Below are 22,441 nucleotides of genomic sequence, written 5' to 3' on the forward strand. Positions count from 1 at the left end.
TATATGACGAGGTAAGTTGGTTTCTCTAAAACTTTTTATGTTCATTGGGGAAGTATTGTTAGTAATAGTAGTTCCTATCGATCTAGAAAGTATCTCGATAGCAGAGTCGATCTGTTCTTTTGTTTTTAGTGGAATTTTTAAGTCAAGTACGTTTTCAAGATCAGTCCGAAAATTATTCCAGTTTACCCGTCCATAAATAAAATATAAATACAGTTTATATAATAAATACAGCACCTCTCTTTATAGGAAAAAAATACCAGCAAAATATGTTATCAATAAAAAAAAAAAATTCCCTAAAATAATTAATTGAGAAACCTACATAGTCAGTCTCCATTTGACTCTTGAGAGTACCTAATGGATGGAATACTCTCTTGTTTAATTTATTATACATCAATGTTTAAATATTACAAAAGAATGGTTTTCATGACAGTGGTAAAAAAAAAAAGAATATTGTTTTTTGGACCTTTTAATATATTTTATAATAAATAATTTTTTTTATTATTGTCATTGAATTCGAAAAGAATGGCTATGTTAAAGAAATTCTTGGCCGATTTATTTAAATCTTATTGAATCATAACAGGTTTTTGTTATTTTATCCTATTTTAGTCATCTAAATATAAATTGAGCACCATATTTATAGAATAGTCACATATTTTACTTTAGTAAATTTTAACGTTAAATTGAAAAAACTAAATTTAAAAATTTTTGGAGTGATATCCTCTATATTTGTAATAAGTGGAACAGGACGGTTGCCACACGTACTGAAGATGATGGCATAGTGTAATATATACTCATATAAGGTCATATAATGTGCGCAATTCATCGTATGCATTATATGCAGCCGTATTGAAGTAAGTTGTAACTTTGTGGAAATTAGTATTATGAATTTTTCGATGAAGTTAAAGTTGTAAATTTTTCCACACCAGAGCGACGACACTAGCTAGCTTGTTTAAAGTTCCAGAGACCGTTAACAGTAATATAGTAATACACGAATGTGAAAAAAAAAAAAGAAAAATAAACTTCTATCTCGTAAATTGTAGCCGTGGATCATATCATATGGTCAAATACCATTTGACTGATAACGATTATTTCCCTGATTTCTAAAATATCCTATTCCTCTGCAGTTTCTTCAATTGCATTCCTAATACGGAAAAAGAGGTACGTATCCTCTCCACGTTTTTCCATCAACCTCTTTTCTTTCTTTTTTAAGGACATTTAAAAACATTTTTGATATTTAACAAGACCTAAGGCCATGGAAACAAAAGTTATTGAAAAACATCATTAAATTTTCATATTTTCTTTGAAGTTACGAAATATAATTTTTCAACATATTACTAGAAGGAATTCGTTTCGTCACTGTTGTAAGGCACTTTTTAGTTTTAGAATTTTTAATTGCAAAACATCATATTCTAAGTGACTTTTTTTTTGTTAAAATTTTACATTCTCACTTCTACACCATATATTTCATTTATACGTGATGTAAAAAAATGTCAACGTTTGATATCGGACATAGTTGTCTGAAATGTCACTGAGGAATAAAATGAATGGCACATCAGCTATAAACATATATTAAACCCTTCATGATTTAAATAGTTTAATAAAAAAAGTTAAGTCACACAATTAACGCTTACAAAACTTCTAACTTGTGTTGCTGTAGCAATGAGTTGAACGAATGGATTTGTTTTTTTATGCCGTGTGTGATTTGTCAATTGGAATAGATTTATGATTATTTTAAGATGCCTTGTCTTTAACAGTTTTGGGAATTACCTTCATTACATTTCCATAAACTAATCCCAGTTAATAGCTAAATAATTAATTGATAACATTCAACATTTTTTTTTTGTGGAGGATATAATCATTAAGCACTCAAAATATTATTAATACAGAGAAATGACGAATCCTTTTTGTCTCCTTCTCCTCACTATTCACGATTCACAATAAAATGTAGATGGAGTGAGTTGTGTATCCTTGTGGAAATTTCCTGTACCGGTTTATAGTTTACGGCCCATTATGTCCCGGTATCATTGAAATATATTTAACAAACTCTTTAATTTATTGAAGTGGGTGTAATGTCAGTTGCCCACACCTTTAATGATAGTAATTAGTACTTAAGATTTCTTAAACTCTTTATCGGGAATAAGAAAATAAAATAATTGAAAGTTGCGAAGCCAATTATTATCTCTCAGGCCATGATTTATTTTCATTTATTTATTTTTTTCCCCTACGGTTGCTAATTTGTATCGACTGTTTGATTGTTTTTTTTAAAAATGTATTTATTGATATTTACAACTGTACATAAATACATCAAGTAAATTTGAGGAAGTCATAATGGTATGGTACAAACATGTAGAGAAACTACTCATTGGTAGCACTCTAAAAACATTTTTACAATATAAGGTCTCGAGGCCATCTTCTTTTCAGACGCCTCGGAGGATTGTCCGGAATAAAAGAGGAAGCAAGATTAGAAACTAATGGGCTTGAGTGGTTAGGGAGTTTGTTATGGAAGGATTGATACCTGGTTAGGGCTAGCTGTTTGATTGTAAATGACGAATTGACTCTTAGTGCAAACTTTTCTCACGTGCTTTTGAGTTTTTCTTCAATGTTCAGTGAAAATATATTCACAAATCTTTTTTATAGTTGAAGATTAGTGGATGGATTCTTTCTACCCCTGAGTACTGAGAAGGACTTCCCTTTTCTAGGAAGAGTTCTTTGTATCCAGGACTCTTCTTTCTTCCCCTCCTTTCTTCTTGGTGATTGCTATCTGCTGGAATCCTGGATTCCCTCCTCTTCTCCAGCGAGTCACCCTTCCTAACGAGTCGGCCACGAATTTAACCAAATTGCCTGTAATGACCACTAACTGTCCAGTACCGTCTTCGATTTCGTTAGTGCTAACTGGCTACTAGGCGGCATCTATTGCTTCTCATTCCAGCAGTTCTCTTGAAATGATTTTCCTCTTGTTGAACTAGATTAGTTCGGATGTTACATCCCTTCTCCTAAAATTAACTTGTCATACGTGGTTTCTAATTATGTCTTCTAGTTTAATATTTGTATTAATTGGCTAAGACTTAAAATTGTTTTTCTTATATAGTATTCTCAATGGAATACTAATATTACTTATACTTATATTTTAAAATATAACTTTAGGATTAAATGGGTATCAAAAACTTGTATATTAGAACTCATTGTTGCTTACTATTCAATTAAGCTATTAGATGAAAATTCATAATAATCTATACTTCAATCTCACGTTAGTGATAAAAAGGTTTTTATTAAATAATAAAAATCTCTTGTCCAAAAAGTCCAATTTCTCAACAACAAAATTAATAATTAAGTAATTAAATTACTTATGTTAGTTTTGCATTGATGGAGCAATTTATTTTATTATTTCCTTGAGTTGGACGTTCATCATAATGTTTATAATGGCCATTACCGACTGGCATAATTTCCTTCTTTGAATAGTAATTATTTATGTAGCGTTTCTACAAATATGGGTTGTAAACTATTCCATGGAAAGGGATGTTCCAATTATATAATCATAAACTTTATACTTTATGATGCATGATGATCCTGAATATAAAAGTATTTTATATTGTAATAAAAAAGTAAACAATTATTGTAAGTTTATTGATTATTCCAGTCGTACTTAGTTGGATTCTTTCAACGTCAAATTATAGTCTTTATTTTTACCATTTTTTTTTTTTTTATGCTTTGCTATTGATAGTGTTGTTAATTTTGCGAAATTTTCCTTTTGTCTAAGGTTTTTTAAAGGTAATCACTGAATGATTTGTTTACAAATTACAAATAATATATTACTGGCATTGGTATTGGTCCGCTTTGCCAACCTCTGGTGGCTACTTTGAAGTTGCTGCCGCCAAAGTAGGAGTGTCAAGATTCATTTTTTGGGACCGACGAGAAATAAATATTAACTGCCTCAGGGGGAATCGAACTCACAACGTTATATACTAAGCTTTAAAGATAACATTCTCTACTTTTACGAAGTTTTATTTGTCTATCATAGCGTTAATATTTGAAACTTTAAAACTATTTTAACTAACTCTTAAGTCTCATTTGCTGCTAACTTCCCTAAGGCAGCTCATTTAAATGCTACGTGGGTTTGTTTGTTAGAACTCCGTTTAAGAATTATTATTTTATCTATTATTATTTTCATTATTATCCTATATTTTGAGATTTACAAATTAAAATTTATAATACTGCTTGATGAAAATAATATCAATTATGTACTAAATCTAATGTAATATATAATAATACAAATACAATATATGCTAAAATCTTCTGAAGCCTGAGATTTACTACTGATACCCGTAATAATCGGCTCCCTCATGCCTTCATCTTCCCATCTAAACTTCGTTATAACCCTCGGATGTCAATAGGAGAATATCTTTCTAGTATTTTTTTTTCTATTTCATTCCATATCGACGAATGTAATCTTATAATGAGAGCCGATTATTACGTGTATCAGTAGTAATTCTCAGGGTTCAGAAGGTTATTATTTTTAGTATGTATTGAATTTGTATTATTGTAAATTACATTAGATTTAGTATATAATTTATATTAGTATCAACAAGAATTATTATAGATTTTAATTTGTAAATCTAAAAATATAGGATAGTAATGTAAATAATAACAATTCTTAAACGGAGTTCTAACAAGCGAACCCACATGGCGTTTAAATGACCTGCCTTAACGAAGTTAGCAACAAATGAGACTTAAGAGTTAGTTCAGATAGTTTTACAGTTTAAAATATTAACGGAAGAGACTTAGTTGGAATCCACACACAAGACTGAAACGACAAGAAACTGCTCGTAGATTCCGATTGCTACAACACATACTTGAGAAACGCTCTAAACTTCCCATTCACTACAAAATATTAGTACACACTACAATAATCAGACCAATTTGGACATATGGAATTGAGCTCTGGGGCTCCACCAAACCATCAAATTCTTCCCGCATCTAATCGTTACAATCCAAAATCCTTGATGCTCCTTATTACGTCACAAATAAACTCATTCATAAAGACCTTAACATTCCATTCGTTGCAGATTTGACCCAAAACAGATATGCGTCTTTTTATTCCAAACTCCTTAACCATCCTAACGCATTAATTCTTAATCTTTCATCCTTAACAATCCCTGATAATCCTCCGAGGCGTCTGAAAAGAAGATGGCCACGGGACCTTCTAATTTAAATTAATGTTTGAAGTACCACCAATGGATGGTTCCTTCCCAAGATTTTCAAGTTTATATGAAACATACTACATATTTACCTATTGTATTATTTTGTACAGTTGTAAATTACATTAAATAAATAATTTAAAAAAAATATTAACGCTATGATAGTCAAATAAAATTTCGTAAAAGTAGAAAATGTTATCTTTGTATAATGAGGAGCGCGGTAGCACTGTGGTAAGACACGATGGTATTAACTCCAAGGACCCGAGATCGAATCCGGCTGGGCAGATAATTGTTTTCTGTTACACTGTAGCCGTGAGTCAACCCTGTGGGTTCCCTTCAGATTCCTCCAGATTTTAGTTATAATGGAACTTTTTTTGTCTTAATGTGTTACATTTGCATTGAAGCCTTTTGGCTATGATATTTAAATCAGAAAATGCATATTTATAATTTTTGATTAGCTGTCATATTGCTACAGGTGACTCCTCACTCCCCTCCCTACTTGTATTGCTGTCAGAAGAAACAGTGGCTGGAGGATGGGTTCGGCACCCGCCTGACACGATTTACGACGGCTAACGGGAAGCCGGTGGGGAATGCGAGGAAGTCATTGGCAGGGATTTATATTTCGCTCCTTGGACGGCGCGTGCGTGCGCCTGTGCGTACATCGCGGCAACCTCCGAAACGGGAAAGATATATTTAATTGTCAGGCCAGCCTTGGGGATTCCTCCGGGTCCATCACGAGTATTACGTTCCATGCTCCATGCGGGACCTTCGTACTGTATTGTAGACAAAAATACTGCGACCATATGTTCAATTCTGTATTGAGAAGTAAATATTAAATATTATTGTCATTTTAAGGAAAAAAAATATGTTGTATGCAAACACATCTGCTTTTTATATCACTCTTTAATTTTAACAAGAGATGGCGGTTTGTACCCATGTAAAATTAATTAGAACTTAGTTGAATAAATGAAGTTTCTTTTTCCTGTGAAGTCCAGTTTGTAGCTTCTTCCAGTTCTTTAGCTCATTGAACTCCAGAATTTCAAATGGAATTGATCTGAGTTGACAACAGAACTTCATCCTTATCAGCCCTGACGATTATTGTCAGACGACGCTTTTTGTTACTATTTTGATACCTTTATTGACCGCCACTCAATAATCTACTTCATACAGTCAACTGTCTTCTTCCAATATTATTAAACTTGTTTTCTCGTCACGATTAGGATAATTATAATATAAATTAAAGTCATATTTATACTTTAAAACTCAATCAGGTGGAAAAAATTTTTACATAAACATTTCATTGCTCAATGTAAATATAATAATATATGTTTTTTTTTTGTATTTACAGGTGAGTATGCGGAAATTTAAGAATAAGAACTACTCAGATATGGTAATTTATTTTTTTATTTTTCATTTTTAATTACTAAAATATTATTTATTTTTTAATCGTTATTTTTCCTTTACATTATTTCAGTCTTTCATTCTTTTGGAGGTGAAGTGATTTTCTTTCTTCAGTCCCTTACTCAGTGTGTTTTATCGCACAAGAAATAACCTTCTTTATGTTGATATGTTTTATAAATTCTTCTTTAAGGTGTTTAGTTTAACCTTCTTTACATATCAAAGAATAAAGAAATGATATACATTTTTTCAAATCTGTAAGGATTCCTTTTTGTCAAATTTGTACTTCATATATTTTTTTGCGCATTGCGATTTTCAGATTTGGTAAGTTTCCATAAATTTGTTTATTGCATTTAAGGCGTATTGTTATTGTTTTTCGTAATTATTCAGAGACTGTGAAATTTAAAATTAAGATTATATTTAATAATACTCGGTTGGCCGAAATTGAAAATTTAATATAATTATGTTAAGGCTAAATGAATCTAATTTATTATAAATGATAAAATAAAAAGTCTTAAACAAGAAATTAAAATATATATAAATTGAAGTTTATAATTAAATTTGAAATAAATAAGGTAGTATAGGATGGTTACGAAATACTACCTATTGGCACTGTATATTTAATGTATTTTTCTAAGATATTATTATAAAAAGTCATATTTTGTGTGTTTTATTTATAGTTAATGTGCTATATTTGGGTTTATAGCATTTAATATGGTTTCTTATGCTCGTCGCTGTGCCAATAAGACCTGCCACATATATCACATCATTAATTAAAAATAAACAATGATCAATTAGCGTGTATCAAAATTATATCTTCTTTTTTTCGGCCAAGACTCCATCAATTGGAATCCTATACTGCCTAACCATGGTTGGGGGTCAAAGGTTTTCATTTTGTGGGACCGCCACTCAATGAAAAAAGTCAAAACCCCGGATTCAAACGGATATCGCCAATAGACCTCAAATTAGTAAGACTATACCCAATCACTGAGCTACGGGCGGCCCAATTTTATTGTTTATCGTAAGCCTGGAACCATAATTTAAATTAGACGTTGCTTCTAAGTTGTTTAGAGCAAATCGATGACTGTAAAGGTCTCTCGATTTTGTCTACTTTTTTTTATTAATGAACGAAACAAGCAACATTATTAGAGTATGATACCTATATAGATAATGGGGTTCAATTATTATTGATAAATAAATTTTAATTTTTAGAATTTTTTGATACATTTTTCAGCTGTTGCTAATCCTTCGTAAATTTTGTTTGTGGATCGGATGATCGACAAGGCTCTGGAAGCACCTTATGTGTCGTATAGAAGGAAATGAATTCTGTGTTATTATGGCATGCTTAGGCTAGATCATCCGATAGAATCGGAGAAAATTCCTTAAGTACATGACTAAGAGAATTTCCTCCCTCAAAATAAATTAGCATTAATTCAGAGCTTCCTGGACGATCCCTATTGAGGCAACCAAAAATTTCGATTCCAAAAGAGACGAACACGACGCTCTGAGGTTTGACCCCTAGCGGGCTGGGAAGATCTTCACTGAACGTGATCCGCCTTCGCTCCGGGCGAACATCTGGTGAACTGTTCGCCCCGCGCGTCCCCGCAGCGGTTCCGTACCGAGCCATTGTGGCTGTTAGCTCAGTACATGAGTGGATCGGAATCTTTTTATCGTTCCGGTGGCCGGATCAGAACAGCAGTTGTTGCCACGTGTTATTTCTAAGTGGAAATATATAAGAGACTGATCTTCATGAGTACAATCTAGGAGAAAACAAATAAGAATGCGGTTATTAGTTAAATATAAAAAATAACCATTTAGAATAACAGAATGAAATGATACTTAATGATACAATCCCTAAGGTATAATACAACAATATTTACATTGACATTGGTACAGTGCCATCTTTATAAAAAGGGCATTGAGATCGGGTCTGGAACCGCGCGATCCCTGAGGCTCCTTTACTCCTTTGATCAATAGAATATAGCATTATATATATATATCATTAAGAATAGATGGGGGGTCAGCAAAAAAACACAAATAAACAAAAATGATTTATAAATAATTTTAAAAAAATTATTAATTTATAATTTAATAAAGACACAAATAAATATTTTTTTGTTTATTTGTTTGATGACTGCACCCCCGGACCATATTCTCCACTTTAAGAAATAAATTAATACTTCAATTGTAATTAATTGCCGACAATGCTATAAAAAGCCAAGCCAATTGATTACACTTACTTAAATACTACATCTGTGTAGCAGTAACTGACTATTTCCGAAATCCATGTCCTTAAAAAAAATTAATCTGAAAAGCAAACTGAATGTTTTTAGAAAGGACGATAGACATATTTTGTTGTGGCCTAATAAATATAAAATAATAGTTACTGACCCCAAAAAACATTTTTTACAAAACAAGATTGACATATTTCTACTCTATTTAAGAAAACGTTTTAAATATCTTTGATTTACAAGTTGAAACTTAGTTATTCTAAATCACTTTGTTATTCCCATTCTTTACTTATAAATATAAGTATAAAAACTCTGTGTAATTATTCGAAAAATGTGTAGGTAGATTGATTAAGTGGGCAACATTCATTGTATTCTTTGAGTCGTATTTTTTAATAAAGAATAAAAATAATAATAGAATTTCCAATTAAATTTATAAACGTTCATTATATTTAATAAATTGGACTTCATTATTTAAACAAAATATCGAATTAGGCTACCAGCGGAGCGCGCTAATCCTTCTCAAATGAAGAACTTAAAAAATAATAAAGTTAAGATACGACAAATGGCCGTTTGGAAAACTTGACACATACCAAAGGCAACATTGGACAGCTATTTATGAATACTATTTTCCATATGAATGTTAAAGGAGAAATACCAGGGCGGTATCAGTTTGAAATTAAGAGAGAAAGATCTGGTCCCGGGCTATATAAGAATTGAAAAATTTTACCTCCGTCCCGAAAAAATGTAAAACGTAAAATAAAAATAAGAAGAGGCCGGTGCTGATGTTGTCACCGATACATGAATTCCAGCGGGAACGCTCCAGTGAATAAGATATCAAAATCATACAGGGGAGATATCATCGCCTCGCCTCTTTATTCTATTCTCCTGCCACGGCTCACCATCAAGTGTTATTCCAGCCGATATAATGCTAAGGAAGTCACTGCGGTTGCCGTCTCCTTCTTGAATGTTATATTAATATCGAAATATAAATATATTTAAATTTGGAGGTTCCGAAAAAATAAATTAATTAAATACCATTGGAGCTAGGTTATAGGAGCTGGATTTATCATGGTATTTTAAGAAATTTTCTTATTGGGAACATCCTTTTAAACGAATTAACATAAATGTGAGATGATTCGGTATAAAAATAGCCAAAAATATTTTGGAATAATCAAGAAAGCAGAGAATGGATGTTTAAAAATAACATTATATATTTTGTTATTACATGCCGGTGTCTTCTATCCAACGTTCTTCTATGGTTATAGATCAAATTAAACTATTTCTTTATAGATTTTTCATTACTATTAAACTTTAATAAATAATAGTTACTTTGATTTTTTTTAGTAAATACTTAAATAGTCATTACTTGAATAATTAATGAATAGCTGTTACGTTTATTAAATAGAATTTTAATGTCAATAGATGTTTTATTTAGTATTTTCTTTTTTACTTTATGCACCATATAGGTAAGGAGAGTGATGTAATCCTGTAAAATTTTCTATTTGTAATTTTTAACGGATATGTTAAAATGGGAATATGATACCACTATTAAACGCGAGGACAGATTTTTATTTATTTTTTTTGTGCAGGATTCCTTCCTATGTTGTCTGTATTCTAAATCCTAAATACACTTAGTTTGCAGTTGTGACTACACAATTGTCGAATGACGTGTTTTTCTATGTACTGTAGCTTCATAATGGTTCTGCTGATCCTTATAAAACTTGCACTAACGTTTCACCTTAGAGTTATTTAAATTTTGCTTAAGAAGAAGTTATGGAAAAAAAAGAACCTTTTTTAACGTACATATTTGATGGTAATGATGTGTAATTGTTATTAAATTGTAATAAAATTCCCTACAAATCTCGAACTGAGTTATTATTGTTACAAATTTATTATGATTAGTAAAGGTGCGCGCTTATGGTCTCAAATTGATTTTTAAATATTTTGTATATATTTTTTTAGTTTTTCGAAAAATTTCAGAGTATGATACAAAATATGATTAAATATTCTAAAAGATTAAAATAAGTGACTTTAAAACAAATAAATCATCCGATCAGTTGTTGTGGTAGATGCAGTTGGCAACGAAATTTATAAGAAAAGCCTTTTAGGTCGGCACATCAGATATTTGATCTTAGTTTTTGTCTAACCGGATAATAGCATATTATTTTTAGTTTTTTAATCGACAAGAAGTATTGTACTATTTATATTATTTTTAATACTTCACACTAAATACATATTTGACAAGCTTACACTTATTGAATTGTGTATGAATTAAATAAATTAATAATGACTATAGTGTTTTCAACAAACGCAAGAACATTTATGCACTTCACAGAGTGATGTTAATTGGACCACAATATAAAGCATTGATGGTCAGGATTGAAAATTTTACCAGGACTAAGGAACGCAAAAAATGAGAACAAGTATCTGTCACAATATATGTATTTAATAGTAATATTTACACTAGCATATATAATACGCATTCACGTATTGTTATAACCCGTGTAATCATTATTTCAAAATGGATTTTATCGCAACAGCCTATCGAACTTAGCTTTATTATTGTAAACTAGCAGAGAAAAGTTATTGCATTTGTCGTTTACTGTCCCATAATATTCTAGAAGAAGAAGATTAATTGAATTACAGATGTAATCATATCCTGTTAAACCTATGTCGACGACCTAACAATCCTAAAGAAGTCATTAAAGCACTACACTCTGATTTTAGCTGTTGTATTTTAATAGTTATAAATGCTGGAGAATATTTGGTCTCTGCCTTATTGAAATGAAATACAAAAATCGATTTTTAGTAGTCAAAAAGTCGACATTTGGACTCCAAAGAATAATATTACGGATAATTGTAGCTTTTTTGATATTTATTATTAGCCGAGAAGATGAATATATAATTGATTTTTAAAGGTGAATGAATGAGGAAGCTTTAAGAATGGATTTGAGTAAGGAATAACAAAATCCGTTAGTTTAAACGGTAAAGGATTTTTCAAAAAACGCAGTTCTTGGGAAGAAATATACAAATAGGTAGTTCTTGTAATTAGCAGGTGGGATAGTGGTAGGTGAATAATATAGGGAGGGCGTCTGGTTCTTAAGGATTGGAATATTATCTTCGGATGTTAGTATAGAGCCAACTTTGCTCGGAATAACAGTTAGAGATATGTGAACGTCTGGGAGTACTAATGATGAATCTTAAGAAGCAGTTCATTAATCTTTTTAGCATCATCGTGCTCACCAGATATAATTAATCTTTAATTAGGCAACACATTTTCGAATTGAACAATATGCTTTCCGATAATGGTAAATTTTCTTTTATCTTAAAACTGAGATCCTATAATTACGTGGTGTCGTAAGATTTCGCTACAGCTTTCTAGATTTGATACAGACTATCCTCGAAGAACGGTACCGAAGATCTTCTAGAGACCCGAAGGACGGTAGGTGAGAAGGAAGACCGGTAAAGACTTTCAAATGCAAATCCTCCGCCTCAGGCGACCGCCCACTTATCAATTAGAGACGCCCTCACCGGCAGCGCTACCCGGTTCTTCCCCCGGGCGTACGGTGGAGTAGAGCCAATGTCGCTGGACCGTCAGGTAGGCTAACGGAAAGGTCAGCAGGAGCTATCATCGCTTATCTGCATCATTACCAGTGAGCTGTGTACTGCCGAACGGCTGTGGATCCTGGTTAGGGGCAGTCGAGTAAGGTTCTCTTAGCGGTCTGAAGAATACAGCCACCAACATAATCTTTACAAGTACAATACAGACATTAACAGACTAATGTGCCTCCGAGAGCTATTTAATTTGATGAGTTATTTACTTTATTCAGTTTAACATCCTTATGTGTTTCTACTCGGGGCAGGGAAGATGGGGTATCCTACTGGTTTCTAACTTTTCTTAACCAGAGTGCAAATGCCGAGCTTTGTGCCGTGGGCCAGCCGCGAAATAAACGTCAAATTACCTAGGCCAAATTCGAACCGGTACTGCTGCAGATTAGTGAATGCCGTCCAAGTTGCAACGTCCGCCTAGATTTCCAAACTTAAAGAACGCTGTTTGTCGTCTACTTTTAATTTTTGTGTAAACGGATTACTGTGAATCTTTTTATCCCTACAATTATGTTCATGAAGTCAAAACGTCGTTCAGTTGGCCGATCAACTGTATAATTTTAAAAACATAGCCTAAGGTTGTCATTAGATTACTTTTTAGCAATAAATATATTATGATTGTATATTATTTTAGTTTTAATACGTACATTTTAAAGTAAATTATTTTCCTTACATGATTTTTTTTAAATTTTTTTGATGTATGTTATTATGGTCTATGTAGCATGTAAAAACAATATTAAATGAAATTTTTAAAATTTTTTTGTGTCTACATTCGCCCTTCAGATATGATGGAGTAGCTTGGAGGAAGAGATTGATTGCACGGTGCTTCAGTCGTTGGATACATTTACTTATTAAAGAAAGAGAACATGTGTAATACTAAAAAACTGTTTAATAATTAATGTGAAGGAATAAGGAATTACGAATATAAATATTTGTAATTTGATAACCATTTATTACAAATTTATCAATGTGATAATAATTGAGAAATGTATTTGTTTTTAAAAATAAACGTCATGGGCATAGTAGTCCGCGGTAGGAAGAGAGAAGAGAAAGAAATTTATTCATTCATGCTGCCAAAATATATCGAGTTGCCACATTACACAGCTTACTGATCAATCCGTGATCGGACATATATAAATTACATAATTTTATATGATATAATATAATAGAAAGATAATTTTTTTTTTCCACAGTATTCTTTTACAATTAATACCAGTCTACAAACTAAATACAAGTTTTTCAATTTATTCCTTTTTTTTCTTTCCCTAACATTTTACAACCCTTATTTCATTTTATCAACAAATTCCCCTATATAACAAATATTAAAATATTAAAAATAATAAAAGTAAAAAGTTATAAATAAATAAAACAACAAATAAGATATGCGATGCATGCCATTCCTCCTCTGGATAACTCCCACGGAGTCAAGTATTATATTCTCTGTCATAAAATACCTGGACAAAGCAATTGTAAGGTATGACAGTTGAAACATAGTGTTAGGCGGTGAATGAATTGCTAGTAAAAATAAGAAAATTATGGAAGTTTTTCTTTTTAATGGCCTGAGGGCCGAAACGTTGGAGAAAAATAAATAGAAAGAAAAAAGTGAGAGATAAGGATCCAAGCATTTTGTGTTTTAATTTAAATTACCTGCTCTCATACAAGAAATTAATATATAGATAATATATTAATTAACTAAGAATCACCACTAATTATTGAAATTTTATGTTCTTAATATTCTTAAACTTTAGCGTTTATTTATTTATTTGTGAGGAGGCTTACATTGTGTTATGGAAGATGATACTTAACGTAAATATCTTTAAAGTGAGGTGTCACGTGCCCACTGGGTGCTGTAGTAGAATCAGCTTGTATTAGCTGTCGTACACGTTAGGATTAAAGTTTCATTCCTTCACACTCGATGCTGTGATGGTTACACGGCCTAGCTTCTGCATATGGCTTCTTTTCTTTTTTATCAGAGCATCCTTTACACGTCGGGCCGATGGAAGACGAATCGGAGTTGGCAAAGGATGTGCAGCGCCTCCTTTTGCACCATATGGCCTGACACCCCGCGGGACATAGGGAGGAGCAGGAAGAGAAAAGAAACACAAGAGCGGTGGAAAAAACGAGTCGTGAAGAAGCTGAGGACGGATCCTATAGGAATGGGGACAACGCTGCCTGCTTTTAAATGAACCGACCTTCTGTCCCCGCCTCAATCTGTCCACCCTCCTCGCGGATAGAATTATTGCAAGACCAAACTGGAAGCATTTATTCCATAAACTTGCAGTAGCCGTAACAAATTGATCTTTGGTGGGACTTGCTTCTGGTTCTGTTAGGTCTGCGGAGGCTCATTGCCCTTGTCAGTACTGGCTATAGGCTTCTCAGGGTACTGTCACCGGATATGGAGACAATTTGTTTCCTCCTCATCGCCACTGCTCTGGTCTATATGGTTGTTACCCCTCTTAAGAGAAATAGTACTGGTGTCAGGTTTCGTTCGACACCTGCAACCTGATATTAAATTTTCTAGAAAAAAAAAATAATCATATATAGTTTAGACTGTTAAATATTTTCTAATACCCTTCTGTTTACTATTAATTTTGTTTCTACTTATACCGCAACAAAATGCTAACAGTTTTATTATAATATGTAAATAATTCGTTTAGTACAAAAAATTTATTTGCATTATACCACTAATAGCTACATTAACTAGAAATCAATTAATAGTAGCTACGATTTTTTTTCTGCACTTTTTGACTGAATTGATACTTTTTTTTTATTTATTTAATGTAATTTACAACTGTCCAAAATAATACAATAGATAAATATGTTGTATGTCATATACACTTGAAAATATTGGGAAGGGACCACCCATTGATGGTACTTCAAACATTAATTTAAATTAGATTAAATTAAATTCCGTGGCCATCTCCTTTTCAGACGCCTCGGAGGATTATCAGGGATTGTTAGGGATGAAAGATTAAGAATTGGGTTAGGATGGTTAAGGAGTTTGGAATGAAAAGACGCATATCTGTTTTGGGTCAAATCTGCAACGAATCGGATGTTAAGGTATTTGTGAATGAGTTTATTTGTAACGTAATAAGCAGTATCAAGGATTTTACGTAGGATTTTGGATTGTAACGATTGGATGCGGGAAGAATTTGATGGTTTGGTGGAGCTCCAGAGGTCAATTCCATATGTCCAAATTGGTCTGATTATCGTAGTGTACTAATTTTTTGTAGTGAATGGGAAGGAATTGATACTTGAACAAAGAAATAAATAATTTAGTTTTCCTTAAATATAGCTTGAATACAAGCAATTGATATCTTAGTCTTCTTTCAAAAGACATCTTCCACAATAGAAAACTGAGTTGCTGTTGTCTTTTATTGTTGAAAATATTTTTTCTATGTACATTCCTACTCCTTGTCCCGGTTTTTGATGCTAATCTTTGTAGAAAAAGACCATTTCTCGGAGTCAAAATGATACTGGTGTATTATGGTTTGAAAATTGAATATTTAGTTTCTAGATATATAGAACTGAACTTTTTTTTTCAAAATTCAAGCGCTATGCTATTTGCAAACTTTTAGCTATTTCAAAAATGAATAAAACAAACTAGTATCAACTTTAAAATTTTCTTTTCTGAGTTGAACCGCACACTTTTGGTATGTAGCTGATTATATAAAACTTATAGTAGTTACGTATATAGACAAGTAGTAAGACAGCCAACTTCGACAGTTAATTCGAAGCATTCCCGGAAGTGTTCTAACTACAGCTAATTTTAATTTTTTATATGCAATTTAAGCTTTGGACACCTTTGCCTAACATGTTGCTGTATATTTCACTTTCAGAACCACATGAATCTGCTGCATATAATATTTTTGATATATGATAGCTGTAAATAAATATACAGGCGCCTCGTAGTCGACACAGAGAGCATTATTACGAAGTAAGTGTTACAGATTTACGCCTTAGTCACAGCTATATTTTAATGATATGCGGGTAGCTAGTGCAATTTATGGTCCTTCCTCTGTTATAAACTCATTTCCGTAACCAGTAAACGTTTATGTTTACACGGCGAAAAAGTCTTGTACAAATAATCTTAGAAACACAAAAATTACAAATAATATTATACTTGTTTATCCCTCATAAATTATTTTTATAAGAAATTCATATTTATTTTAAAAGGCTATTGAAGCTGCTATTTTATTTATTTATTTTTTTCTTTTTCCCCCTTCCAGAAAAAATACGTTTTTTCCAGACCAGAATGCGTTTTTTATCTATTTTGTAGTGACTGAAAAACTTCAAAGGTCGGTAAATCATTGTCCAGAAAAACTATGAAAAAAAATATCTCTTCCCAAAATTAATTCACTACATCCGTGCAAATTGAATTAAGTCAGAAATTAGACAAAATGAAGTTTCATCTGGAGCTTCTCATTTACTTTACGATACTCATTCATAATAATCAGAGAGTATTTTTCGTCTTAAAACTACCTTTTATATGGCAACATTTTGTAATTCACCTTAATTTTTGTTTTTACTAAGAAAAAGAATTATAAATACATTCTTCTAGTTTATAATTAAGATTTTGATTACGATTCTTATATATCAATATGTTTTTCTCGTGTATTCTACCGGATATATATAGGTTCATTTTATATTAGTTTGATGAATGACCCCTATATACTTACAAAATTCACGCTCAGACACATATATATTATCGATACACACTACAGTTGTAGTTGATGTTTCAGGAAAGGTTGACAATTACTAATTCACATTTGCTGCATGATCGACCTACACTGGACAACTTGGTGTATGTTGAATAATCAAATTGAAAATAACGCTTTCAGTTGTGTTAATCAATAGTTCTAATTACATGTCAACCTCACTTACAACGCTGTTGGGATCCTCAAAAAAAGATCTCTCGGTAGTAATAAGAGCCTCTCTTTGTCGATATAACCATTTTTTTTTCTCCTAAAGAAGTAATATAATGAGCAATATAAACTTAAACATTAAGCTATATCATTGCTTTTCATATTTCATCATCATCATTTGTATTTCAGTTATTTTTCTGAACACAAGAAATATTATTTTCTATAGGTATTTTTATTAAGAAATTATGAAAAAATGAAAATATTCATTGTCATTTTATCGTGACAGAGCCTGCAGAAAGTAAGACTCACTGATCGTGCTCAGTGGAGGTTAACCTTCACTTATAAAAGCTGATTGGGTATGATAACCATAAACTTTACTTATATATGATAACATTCATATGATAGAAATCGAAACAAAGGTATTTCTTGTTGTTTCGTTTGTATGTTTTTTATCATGAAACATTGAAATCAAAATTCTCTCGTTTCATCAAGGCCACGCAGTCGTCTTATTATTTATGGAAGTTATAAAATTAAATAAAAACAAAAATATTAGTGAATTAATTAATGAATTAGACACAAACATGTTAATTAGTGGAATCAAGCAATAATTTTAGTTTAATATTAGTTTAAAGGGAAACAAAAACATTAATGCTCTTGTTTAACTATTATTATTCTCTTCGTTATCAATATCTTAATTAACTAATAATAATAATAATTAATAACTATCTTTCGTGATGATCAAAAATCAGCTCCTAACTGATGAGAAAGTTCATTCGAGGCGTTGATAGAATTATTATTATGTGTTTTCTAGGGTTTTGGTTTTGTTGTATATGATTGGAGGGAAATATGTTGGCTAATAGTGTTAGTGTCGAGAATAAGCTATTTATTGGTCTTGTGTGCTTGCGAATAACTGATACAATTATTCTTGTTATTTTACTTGAAAGAATCATGTTAACGGACAATCTAGCTTCATATACAACATGGAATAGCTAAAGAGAAGCGCTATTGGATTCAAGAGAAGGATGAAAGCGAAATCAAAACAAAAAGGAGAAATAGGAGCGATGGCAGATAAGGACTAGAGTACAATACTAAAGGAAAGGACAGTAAATTATCCAGGACGTAGAGAGATAGCTCTAGCCGGGTCCTTTATAATAGACTGAGCCTGTATCGGTACCGGTACTAGGACCCAGTCTATGCAAATCCTCTGTCAGTCCTCGTGTACGTCTCAGTCTCCAATTAGTTCACTCTTCCATCTCCTCTATGTGCTGGACTTTATTTACCGATCTGCTATGTGTCGTCTTTTTACTGTTGTATTGATATTGTCAAATGCCTAATATCTTTACACGCAGTAATACGATGAAGAAAACTTTTGGAAAGATGATTTTTATTGCCTCTCTTAATGTCATAAATTAACCACGTTTTTACTTAATCGTAAAATGAAAATTATTTCGGATATGACATATTTTCATAAAAAGTAATTTTTTTATTAAATAAATCAAAAATTCGTATCCATTTTTGTCTCAACACTTTTATTTTTCACTAGTCCAACGTTTCGGCCATTCTAGCTATCCTCAAGGACATCTTCAATATAATTTCTTCCTCACATTAATTTAAAGTTTCTTTTGCCGGCTATTCTGCCCAGGTCATTTTCTTTATTATAAGTTAAAAGCCTATTTTTAAAAATTTAAAATCATTAATATTTAATTTTTCTTATATAAGATTAATTAATACACTACCATATAACAAACCATTTATCCACCATAAATCCACCACCATTTACCAAGATAAATGGTTTGTTATATGGTAGTGTATTAATTGTAGATAATCTTATATAAGAAAAATTAAATATTAATGATTTTAAATTTTTAAAAAATAGGCTTTTAACTTATAATAAAGAAAATGACCTGGGCAGAATAGCCTGCAAAAGAAACTTTAAATTAATGTGAGGAAGAAATTATATTGAAGATGTCCTTGAGGATGGCTAGAATGGCCGAAACGTTGGACTGGTGAAAAATAAAAGTGTTGAGACAAAAGTGGATACGAATTTTTGATTTATTTAATAACTTATTACCTTGTCTCAAGAAATTGAAATAATATAATTAAAATAAAAAGTAATGTTTATATCAGTTTTTCGTTAGTTATGTTGAGCTACTGTAAATGACAATATGGATATATTGCCGTGGGAAAATACGATTAATTTAAATTAGGTTATAAATTACTTCTCTGTCCAGATAAAAACAAGCACATACGTTTGTTTTTATAGGTTCCTAATTTTTTTCTTAAACATTTACATGAAGTTTGATATAGACTTAGATTAAACCTGACCATAATTATTGTAGTAACTAAACATAAAAACAGTGACATCTTAATGTGTACAAACTGCCTGAGATATTGTCACACAAAAAATTATTGTCATTTCGAATCAAGGTGCGTCAAGTACACAGGAAAACACCATTTCTCAAAATTCTCGTTGAAATGATAGAAAAGCTTTTTTGTATAAATTGTGAACTTACCTATGCGGCTAATTACAAGGGATGTAAACATTACCAAACCATAATAAATTAAATAAACTCGCCTCCTGAGTACTCGTACACTTGAGAATAATTCAAATAGACCGGCTACCAGAAGTACTTCAACATTTTCATACACAGTTGAGTACGTGCAATTTATTATTGTTACAATCGGAACAAAAACAGTTCAGAGTTATTAATAACAATAAAATAAATTGAGAAAATTTATTACCTTCTATAACTAAAATCATTACCGAAGCAAATAAACCCTATCTACCTCAAGTTATGATTCATTTATCCACATTAATAGCTTCTTTATTTACTAATAAACCTTAATGTAAATAATAGCTTATCTGCTATTACTAATTCTCTTCTATCTAACTACTACAAATCGAATATTATTCTAGTAGTTCTCATATATTTATTTTTTATTTATGACTACCGAATTAAAAATATTAAACATTTTAAGCTGAAATTCTCATGGAATATTCTCTCAAAGTAATTAATTCACAATCTTCCTTGAATCATACTTAATCGATATAGCCTGCATAACTGAGACTTATTCATCTCAAAGCATCAAATTTAAAATTCCATGTTACAAAATCATGCTTAATGATAAAGATTGTTCGACTCCTTCCGGCGATGTTGTCTTAATAATCAAGAATTATATTAGCTTCACTGAAAATATAATTCCTAACATATTAAATATTGAGATTATATCAGTTCGTTTACACTCATCTCCTACAATCGTGACGGCAGTTTCTAAATCTTCAAATAAAAAGCTGCTTGAAAATATATATAACTTTTACCACCAAGATAATACATAAGTTTTAGATAATATTAACTGCAGGAACATTTACTGAGGATGCTAAAAATCGAATACTAGTGGAAATACCTAGCTAGTATTTGTTCAAGGCACAGTATATAATTTTATGCACCACATGAACCAACTCTTTTCAGATCAGGTTGTAAACCAAACTTTGTAACGAAATAGCGAAACATTGGAGGCTTCCTATTTTATCCCACGTGATCCTAGCTCACAATTTGGACCAGATCCTGGTAATAATTTATTTATCTACTAAGTTTTAGAAAGTAACGAAGGTAAGATCACTCATTAACGGAGTGATCGACTGAAAAACGTATGAAGTCCTTGTCGATGAGAAAATAAATCTGAATAATAATTTTCCTACCGCTCAAGAAGCAAGTATAAAGAAATTTATACTTAATAAATAAATCAGTAATTATCAATTATTAGGTGATAAATCAGTTTAGTACCCATTTTTGGGTAATTCCTTGAATCGGGTATACGAACATAGTTTTTATGAGAGATAGTTGACCGTGGATGATGAATGAGGAGAAGATGGTTGGGGGTGCGGTCAATGAAAAACACAAATAAGTACGATTAACTTATTTTAATGTGCCAACGTTTCGGCTAGAGTTTCTAGCCTTCTTCAGGGCTAAAAACAGAACTATTTTTAGCCCTGAAGAAGGCTAGAAACTCTACCCGAAACGTTGAACATAGTTTTTATTTTTTTTTCAGTGTACCGACATTTTTCGGATTTTGAATTTGGTTTTCAGTATAGGCATTTTTACCAACTAGTAACACTATCTCAATTTATTGTAAACGGATTTGAAATAAAGAAACACACCCTGGTAACGTTCTTGGACTTCTAACAAGCGTTTGATAAGGCCTGTCATCGAGGTCTTCTATACGGACTAAAGAAAGTTGACCCTCCGAAATATTTATACGGTATTCTAAACTCATTCCTCAATGGCCGGACATTTACTGTTAGAATTAATAACAATATTTCGACCATCAGACAAATCCTTGCCGGTATTCTACAAGGTTCTTTCTTACAAGTTCTTTCTCGCATTCTCTTCTATCCTCGTGATATCCGGTCCACACATACCACCATAGCTATATTTGCTGACGATAGAGCAGTTTTTACTCAACATGATGCCATAATAATAGCTAGAAGTACTTTTCATAGTTACCTTAATGATCTAGAACAATAATTTACTAAATGAATGATTAGTCTCAACATTGAAAAATGTACTCTCAGATGCCCACTAGACCCAACGAAACATCAGTTAAAAACGAAACTTACCATGTGGGAAATACAACGTCATCCAGAAGACTAAAGCTAGGTGCTTCAGGATATCCTGTTATAAATTCTATATTTATCTATTTCTATAATTGTCATTACTACTATTTTATGGTATTTTTTCTTCGTATTTATATAAAATTATTATAATTTTTTTTCATTAGAGGTTAGCTATTTATTTTATTAAATCTATAAATGTCATTTTTTTGTGTCATAAAAATTTTTTTTTTCTTTCTCTTTTGAAGAATGGCTATTTTATTTTTATATGTTTTTTTAATTCATCGTTATTGTTCAATATTTATAGCGTTTTAAATAGTTAGTAGTGTCTTTTGCACGAGACTATACCTCCCTCCTCCCTATTCCACATTACCAATTGTTAAACAAAAATCAAACTGTTATAACAGATTTGGAATTAAATAAATTTAAGTATATATATTTAATGTGAGGAAGAAATTATATTGAAGATGTCCTTGAGGATGGCTAGAATGGCCGAAACGTTGGACTGGTGAAAAATAAAAGTGTTGAGACAAA

General features: G+C 31.5%; 1 protein-coding gene across 5 annotated transcripts in view; it reads left to right on the top strand.

Moving 5' to 3' along the window:
• Positions 1-22,441, top strand: part of bs (blistered) — a 417,141-nt gene that overhangs the window by 296,047 nt on the left and 98,653 nt on the right. For 2 of the 5 annotated variants that reach the window (XM_067045519.1, XM_067045520.1), the window contains exon 3: positions 6,544-6,585. The exons of the other annotated variants lie outside the window; for them this stretch is intronic. In XM_067045519.1, coding sequence (XP_066901620.1) covers positions 6,544-6,585 — 42 coding nt within the window. The remainder of the gene's footprint in view (positions 1-6,543; positions 6,586-22,441) is intronic. 5 annotated transcript variants of the gene reach the window in all.

The sequence above is a fragment of the Halyomorpha halys genome, unplaced genomic scaffold (genome assembly GCF_000696795.3).
Source record: "Halyomorpha halys isolate HHAL.00 unplaced genomic scaffold, Hhal_1.1 Scaffold170.1, whole genome shotgun sequence".
Classification (NCBI taxonomy): domain Eukaryota; kingdom Metazoa; phylum Arthropoda; class Insecta; order Hemiptera; family Pentatomidae; genus Halyomorpha; species Halyomorpha halys.